Consider the following 9,070-nt stretch of genomic DNA (forward strand, 5'->3'; position numbering starts at 1 on the left):
CAGGTTTCTTGTCGCACAATCTTGGCTGCTCTCCATTTCATCAACATTTTAGGACCCATTGAATGCATCGCATGTTAAAGCACTTAACTGCTGTTGCTGAATAAGTAGTGTTTTTTTTTTAATTCTTATTACTGAACAAGCTAAGTGAAACATGGCGTTGGGCTGCGGGCTGAAAGCAAGCACACATTGTTGTGTAATTAAGCAAAGTGATTTTTTCACAGCTAAGCTGAACCACACGTCAAAGGAAATCGAATGTTCGCCGTATTGTTCAAGTGCCGGTAGCTGTTAGTGACAGAGTCAGGACAACAGTCGTGTACTGTAACATGAGGAATTTGTGCCTCTACCAGTCAACTTATGGAAAAAAACAATTTGGTATTCTACATATTTGAATTTTAACAAAAAGAAAACTGTATTTTATTTGAATTACTTTGAGATTTTTTTTTTCTTCCCTTAGAAGGGCTGTTCTAATGTTTTTTTTCTTTCAAATCTGGCAGGCCAATATTAACTAGCAAGTCCCAGTCTGGGCTGCCCTGGTTCAGGTTTTGTCAGATATCTGGTGGCAATGTGGCCTTGGGCGTCCAGTTTCGGTTGGACTTTCTTTTTTTTTCCCCTGTTTTCCGTGTGTCTGCCTTGAAATGATCAGTAGGGACCAGCATTTTTTGAATTGCTCCAATAGGGAGGGAGGGTGTCGTGACAGGCGACCGTGGAACGCCTGCGACATGTCATACACAACAGGAAGATCGAGGGGAAGAAAAAACAACAACGCGGTTTCCCCTTTCATGGTATTTTCACGAGACTAGAGAGTTGACCTAATCAACAGAGACAGAAATGTCAACCACTTCAGATCCACTCAGACATGGCGATGTGCATCTGCTCCTCATTTCTGGCCGACGTCCTGAGTGATTATCCTCCTCAATCATTAAACAGCCGTGTCCGACTGGCATAAGTTTTAATGAGCAGATACATTACTTCCCGCTCTCGTCTTCATCACTATTTCAAGACAAACTCCGGATTACATGATGATTGAAGCAATAAAATGCCTCTCGCTTGATATGCATCCTGGTCATATTGATATATATTTTTCTCTCTCTATAGAGAAGGAGTCAGATTTTATTTTTTCCCCGGAATATTTCGATTTAAGAATTTGGAGATGAAGAAATTAAGATTATCCAATGGAATATTTGTTTTCTTTGTAACTTTTTCTTAAATGTAAACTTGTTTTAAATCAGTTGAGATTATTTCATGTTTAATCTCTATTAAATATGTTCAAAGTGTGTGAAACCTGCCTCTTGGAAAAATTGAAGATGCGTGGTTGCCGAGGAAAAAAATCCTTCAAAGGTAAATATTGGAGATGAGAAGCACAGGATCATATCAGAGGCTACTTATTACATGCTCTTGCATTCGTCTTTGTTGAGTTTGGGTGTCGAGACTCTACTGACGTGACCCGCGCCTAACTTTTGCGCTTAAACGTGTCAGTCCCACGTGGCCTGCTTTCGCTCTCCTGACTCCCCAACACAGCTACTCTTCCAGGGTCACTGGAGGGTAGCAGCCCAGCTCCTCCATCCCATCACAAGTGAAGCAGGACCAAAACTCCGAAAAGCTTTTAAGTAGGCGAGCAGACAATAATGACGACAAGCCTATCAGGAGAGAAGGAACCGAGGTTGGTGGGGAGCGGCGGGAGAGCGAGAGGGATGAAGTATGTCATTAAGAAGTGAAACGCCGACGTGTGTGTGTGTGTGCATGCACTGGGAGGAGTCACAGAGGAAAAAGATGAAACATTCCCTGGATATTTTAGAGCTTTTAGGCTTTGTGTGTGAGGAGCAAGGGGGAGGGGGGATGGGTAGGTCTGGTCGGTTCTGCCATCACCTTTGGGAGAGGGCGATGTAGCAAGGGAGGGAGAGAAATGACGGGAAAGAGAATGAGAGCACAGAGCAAAGTTGAGTGAAATGGTGTAGTGTCGGTCTAATTGCCTGATTGTACTTAAGGCATTCTGCTGCTCAGTGACTCTGAAGAGAGGTGTGTGTGTGTGCGTGCGTGCGTGCGCGTGTGTGCGCGTGTGTGTGTGTGTGTGTGTGTGTGTGTGGGTCCTGTTAAAAGCCTGGCAGGCCAGTAGCTTTGAATTCTGTAGCAGTTGAAGAATGAGTGAAACACGTTAGTTTACGACTGGCTAGTAATCGGACCTCATTGCTGCTCAGCCAGGAGAACACCTACTCACTCTGAGCACTCACACACACACACACACACACACACACACGAACACATATAGAGTATAAATGCATGCATGTGTTACAGGTTAAGCCTCCGGCAACAGCAGCTTCAGTAAGGCGTATGAGTCTATCAGGTCAAATATTAACCTTACATGAGACTAAATGATAACCAGTCGAAGAATTTAAATGAAATATTAACGCCTTTTTTAAAAATTTGCATTGAATTACTAAGTTGTAAGTGAAGAGTTTTTCCCTGCTAAGGTGAGCCTGCAGAGATCCAGACTCAGAACCTTCTGTCTGCTTCCTTCGGTCTCAGCCCAACTGAACATGGGGTGGTGCACTGTGGAAACAGTACTTTGGAAGGTTCAGAGGTTCAGGCCAATTTCAGGAAGTAGAAGCAATCTAATCTCAAACACAGAAAAGAAGAAGAAAAGAACCGGAACCTTCCAATCCCAAAATTGACTCAGTTGGCAACTATCAGCCCTATTAGTACGTGACTAAAATGATCATGTGACCTGTGTTTGTAAGTGGCATGTTAACAGATGACCTCTGCAATAATTCCAAATTACTCCAGATCCCCAGGTTGTACTCGTGCTGTGCAAATTGTGCTTTTGTTATATTTATATTTCAACTAAATAGTAAATGTTAACCTAGATAATTACTGATTTTAACATAATTGTGCTTTTAAATTCATAAAGAAATGACTAGTTGGGTCGCACACACTCACTAAATTCGTGATTAACGTTTAACCTGAGTGTGGTTGAGTGCACGTGTGTTTTAATCCTGTATGTGTGTGAACTCCTAGGTGCAAAATAAAGAAAAAAGGAAAATATTGTGTGCTAGCACGTCCTTCTCCAGGAGCTCCAGTTTCACCCACGTTAAAGACATGCATGTTAACACTCTTGTCACTGCTCCTAACCAAATGTGTTGTGTCTTTTATCCCGTTTCTCCCCGTAGCGCGTTAGCGCCCTGGATGAACAGCAGAAAACCATGATGTCCTACACAAACAAAGGCTCGAGAGGGAAAGAACTGGTAAAAATCCCATCATGTGACTTTCTCAAAACAAGTTTGAACTCGACATGACCACAGCTAGTTTCCCACTTCTGCTCTCAGCGCGAAGTTTGTAGCTCCGTTTAGCAAATTGTTATCAACCACTCTTTCGGATTATTGGTGTGTTTTGAGCAAAATGTAAAAGTATGATTTGCTAGTGTGGACCGCTGACCTAATTTCAGGCATTTAAATGAAAAAAAACCCACAATGTTAGCTTATTTCTTGATTTTCTATTTTTGGCAACAAAAAAAGTATGCTTTAATTATGCACAGCTAACATTAACTAGAATTATAATTGGCGAAAGATATTGTTAACAAATACATAACCTTGTCTGTGTGGTGAATTAAGGTATATTCCCTGATCCCATGCTATCTCAGCATGTCTGCAAACTACGGCTTTCGTTATTGTTTTGTAAGGAAAAGTTCCCCAACTGTCCTGTTTGTTATCTTCTGTGTCCAGAACAAACTTTAAAAACACACGTTTTGTTCTTGCACAGGTGAAACAAAAAAAGAACCTGCTGATCATATTTCCAGACATGTTTGAAAAGGCCACTCAGTACAGTGCCCTGTTGGAATGTTATGGTAAGACACTCACGGCAGTTAGCAAGCAGCTCGCTGGCCTGCGGCTGAGGCAACATTAGCAGACACATTAACAATGCATCAGGTCAAGGAGTGTGTGTGTGTGTGTGTGTGCGTGCGTGCATGTGCGTGCGCACGCAGCCAGACAAGCATGAGTCTGAAGAACACATGTCAGCTAATGAGTTAGCTGTCCTGCCTAGCCTAGCGTGCTAATTGTGACATGGTCCACCACTCAGTTATTTTGTCGTACTTTTTTTTTTCATCAGCACGCCGACATTTCTTGCCCTCTGCACCTTTTTACTCTATTCTGTCTTTCCTTTCTTCCTCCCCTTGTTGCTTCTGCCCTCCTCCTCTGGTCTCTTCACCTCCTCTCCTCACTTCCCCTTCTCAACTCTCCATTTGTTATACCTTGTGGACCAAAGATGAGCAAACATGACTATTTAATCAGTGCTAGCAAGCTGGGCAGTCAGATGGGACACGATTCTGTTCTTTCTAAACAGCTGCGACCTTATTTTAATTTTTCTTGTTTATACAAAAACTTTATTTAGCCAGGTGACATCATAAGGTCCGATCTACTTTTTGCAAGAGAGACCTGTCTGAAGTGGCATTAGGCTTAAATTCAGGAAATATGGTTCCTGCTACACTTGATCATAATGTTGAGTTTGAATATACAAATATTGACCAAAAAATAAGACGTGTTCTTTTTTTTTGTGTCTACACACACACACACACACACACACACACACACACACTTTCATTTCTAAATGTCTATTTTACAATAAGAACGTGTCATATAGAGTTTATTATCTTATTTGTGTCTCTCTCATCTAACAGTTAAAGAAGAGGACTTCGTACAAGCCAAGGCTGTCTTTGAGCAGATGCGGTCAGAGGGACTCCCCATTGATGAGGGCTTACACAAGCAACTGGCCCTGTTGTACTCCAAAGCTGGAGAGACGTTCCAGTGAGTCTCAAACCCACAACAATCCAGGGTGTAACTTAGCTTTGCCCTCGAAATTTAAAAATGGACGCGAAAATCGGATTTCCTGCTAGATAACTGCGACTATGATCAGACAACTTAGTCAAACTCCTCCTGTCACCTTATTGTATTATTTATTTTTATTTATTTTTCACTTTTAAAGTGATACTAAGTAAAAATCCAGATGATAATTTCTTGATGAGTGGCTAGCGGATGAGAACTTACAACACTGAGCAACGTTTCTGAGCTGCTGTGACAGCAGATCTCTGCTTTGGGGAGAGTAAAGGTGAAATTATTTTTCCCCAAAAACAATGATGTAGGACACAAGCGGGATTATTAAGAGCTGAGAGAGTCGATGCTCACAATTGAAATCATTCGAGCCTCGATGCCTGGCTGAAATACCCTGAAGCTGTTTGAATTTTACACCGAAATAAATGTCTGAATTTTGCCGACACGAATTCAGTCTCCTGTCGCTGCACCGAAAACCTCACTAACTCCCTTTACTTATTATAATGTCTGAGATCAGTAAATCAAACCTGTGAATTTGATAGGATTCATATGATGATGAAGTACATGGAAACATTTTTGAATAATAAAGAAATCTAGAAGATATTGAAAAAAGCCATGGACTCACGTTCACAAACACCAGAACGTTGGAGTGTATTTGACCGCCTTAAGATCAACTGAGGAAAGTCTGTTGTGGTTGATAGTGACATACAGTACATGCTTTTGTTGTGTCAAACCATGTAGCAGGACCCTAATTTTAATGAAATACGCACTGTAAACACACACACACACTTTTTTGACATGCTCTCTTATAATTTCCATGTGTAAACACAAGTTTCTGAGACAAGTCATGAAAAAAATTATTGGGTAAAAATGTGTTGGAACAAAGTTTTAAAATGACAAAGTAGTCGTGATCCTATGAGTTCTGTAAAGACAAACTGTTGGACATCAACTGAAAACTGCACAATGAAATGAAATCAAGTGATGATAAAATACAGGGGATGACATAACCAACTATGAAATAAGAAAAAAAATCTGCTCTCCCAACCCTTCACACACACACACACACACATACACACACACACACACACACATTCTTACGCAGAAATCTATTTTGATACAACCATGAAGACACAAAAATGCAATGAACAGATGTGTGTACAAATACAAACACACACACTTCCCAGCAGCTAACCAGTGCTGGCATGGTGTCCTAAAGTGTGCCGCTGTGTGTGTTCTGTAGTAATGTGAAGCAGCAGTCTGCCTGCTCGGGGTAGTTCACTACACACACACTGGCCTGCAGCTAGTGTGTGTGTGTCAAAAATCACACCCCGCAGTCACAAAGTACATATACTGTGTAAGTGAGATAGTGTCAATGCAAGAGTGCCTCTCTTCTTCCAGCTTCTAGTATTTTTTAGCCTTCCAACAACTCGCATTACGTAAGCCGATGTCACACACACACACACACACACGCGCGCGCGCGAGCACACACACTCGCCTCTCAACCCCAGCACTTTGATGCGCCGTCCCCTGGAGGCAGGTGCAGAAGGAAGCTTCTTACCTTCCCATCGCTCATCTTCAGGAGGGATGAAGGTGGAGGAGCTGCTGCATTATTCACTGCATGTCAGGGTATTAAAGCGATTGCTGGGTTTTATAAGCGAAGGAGATGGAGAAGGTGAGATGAATGTCAACATGACGCTATTACACAAGTTTCAGCTCACTGATAGAAACTGAATATTGTTCTCCTCCTCCTCCCCATCTTGACACATGGCTGCTCTGACGATTAGAGAGGATGTTAAAAACCAATTACAACTTTTTGTCCCACTTATGCACTCACAGCAGGAGGGCCACGGTGCTCTCAGAAAAACCCAAATGTATGAAACGATTCAATTTTTTTGCCATAATCTACTCCAGAATGTACCTGGGTCTTCCTTGGCCCATGCTACACCCCTCCACCAAGTTTGGGGAGATTCAAGCCCGTAGGTTTTTTTGTAGTCCTGCAAACAGGCAAATGCCACGGAAAAGAAATACTCAAATCCCCGATGTAACTGATGCAATAGCAGCATCCATGCTCAACGCTGTCATCACACCCAAACTCCTTGGCCCTGGCTCCTGGAGGAGAACCAGACGATCATCAGTGCAATAGAGGTGTGTTTGGCAAAGTGAGACTCATTAAGCATGAACTAAATGCTGATTGGTCAAACCACTGCAGTTCAGTGACATGCACAAATTGAATGTTGCAGGAATACAGCTGCCTCATAAGTCAAATCTGCAGGATAAAGGCAGGAATATCACAAATGTGGACGTTGAACTTGTATATCTGCTAGGATCCTTCAGTCTGTCGTGGACTCGGTTATTTATCAGTATTTGCTTCATTAATGAGTAAACAGACGTGGTAGGGAGCCAGAGTAATCTGCAGGAGAAATAAAAAACCCACCAAAACACTTTCTGGATCAAAACACTGATTAATTAGCCAGAAACAGAGGCTGAAAGTGTGTGTGTGTGTGTGTTGGGGGGGGGGGGGGTGCTACAAATCCCTGATTTGTGTATTAATGGGGATTTAAAGATGAAACGAAACAACCTGGTTGGAGAGTGCAGACTATTTAAACAGACCCAGGAGGGCCGGCTTTTGGAAGGAGGCGAGAGAAACCCACCTGGCTGCCTCGCTATGAGGCAGGTAAACACTTTTGTTTTGTGTGTGAATGTCTTTTGATGCCAAGTCATTTCTCTCTTTTTTTGTTTTGTTTTCTTTCTCTTGTTTTCCAGGAGTGATTGAAGTTTAACGCAGACCGACTGAAAGAGTGAATTATAGAGGCTCTGACAGCAGCAGAGGAATAAAGATTCATGCTTCGTACCTCCATCCCAAAGCCCCACCCACCCTTCTTCTTTTGACTTTTTTTTTTTTTTATATATGTATGTTGAAATGATGGATGATGTAACTGATGGACTGTGTCCCCTGTGCTATTGAGGAAAACTGATGATGAGAATTTGCAGAGGTATTTGGGTCAATAAACGATGTGACGAATTCACATTCATGGGTCAAACCTCGAGCAAACCTTCAGAAATGACGGCTCCATTCCATTTAGGTGCACGATCCCACAGCCCTGACACCTGAACAGTGTGACATTGTCAAACATGCTCTTCTCCTCAAAGACCCATTGTTGATTTACTGTGTACAGTGTACCATTATTAAGCAATAAATTGTTTCCTGAATTTAATGTTTTGCAAAGTTCCTGGAGTGTAAATGATGACTTTAATTTACAGCGAGCTTTTTTGAAGATGCTTTATGAGTGTGACTGTTAGTTTTGAGCGTTTAGCGGGCGCGAGCAGCTTCGAGCCCTTTGTTCATGACGTGGCTGTATTCAGCTTGATTTTCCCTGTAAATAATTAATACCCCAATTATGTGGAAATGTCCTTTTCCGCCAGAAAATATGTATTACACCCTCCTGAACTATGGAAGCTCGATGTGTCATCTTACAACATGTTAACAGCTTACACTTCCATGTAGACGTAAAACAAACGTACCTTTTTGAAAGCATCCACAAGTTTGTTTTATCCTGAGCTTGTCCAAACTGATGAGATGCAAAAGAAATGAGCTCAATATCCAATCATCCACTACAGTCCTGTGTTAAAAAAAAATCTATAAGTAAAAGTATACAAGTATTAGCAGCAAAATGTAGTTAGTTTTCAAATAAAGAAGTGGTGGTTTGGTGTCTTTGACTGATATGTCAGTATATATGACATCATTATATGACTCGTGAAGCATCAATGCATCTGTTCATGTTGCAGCCACTTTATGTAAACCATATCATCGTCAGAGGTCCAGAGATGAATAAACTGTGAAAAAAGTATTGAAATGCAAATACGTTTTAATTTTGGGATTGGTTTCTCCAACCTTCGGATTTAGGTAAGATATGGGATCGTTTGAACGTTCGCTGACATAAAAACTGAGAGAGACAAATCACTAATTGCTTGAGTTGTGATCAACTCGGACGCGTGAACCTGACGAGATGCTACTTGTGAGATATCAGAGGCCAACGAGGTTATTTAAGACTTCTTTAGTGTTTGAGAATCTGCTTCATGTTAAAAGCCGTCAACTCCACGTCCACGTTTGTCTCGAATGTAACAAACTTTTCATTGTAAGTGGGATGACATCCCTCTGGAATGTAGTGGAATTGAAGTATAAAGTCGAAGGAAATAGAAATATTTCTTGTATGTCACAGTTGTACTGGAGAACATTTGTGTAAATGTAC

The 9,070-nt window shown here is 41.6% G+C and overlaps 1 protein-coding gene across 1 annotated transcript in view; it reads left to right on the plus strand.

Annotated features, from left to right (window-relative positions):
* lrpprc (leucine-rich pentatricopeptide repeat containing) overlaps positions 1-8,652 on the plus strand; it is a 53,911-nt gene extending 45,259 nt beyond the window's left edge. Inside the window, exons 36-39 of the mRNA XM_086180053.1 lie at positions 3,165-3,239; positions 3,754-3,838; positions 4,670-4,796; positions 7,584-8,652. Coding sequence (XP_086036179.1) covers positions 3,165-3,239; positions 3,754-3,838; positions 4,670-4,796; positions 7,584-7,593 — 297 coding nt within the window. The 3' untranslated portion in view covers positions 7,594-8,652. The remainder of the gene's footprint in view (positions 1-3,164; positions 3,240-3,753; positions 3,839-4,669; positions 4,797-7,583) is intronic.
* The last annotated feature ends 418 nt before the right edge of the window (positions 8,653-9,070 follow it).

This window comes from Aulostomus chinensis, chromosome 16 (genome assembly GCF_037954235.1).
Source record: "Aulostomus chinensis isolate RoL2024-O1b breed Wild chromosome 16, RoL_Achi_v1.0, whole genome shotgun sequence".
NCBI classification, from domain to species: Eukaryota; Metazoa; Chordata; class Actinopteri; order Syngnathiformes; family Aulostomidae; genus Aulostomus; species Aulostomus chinensis.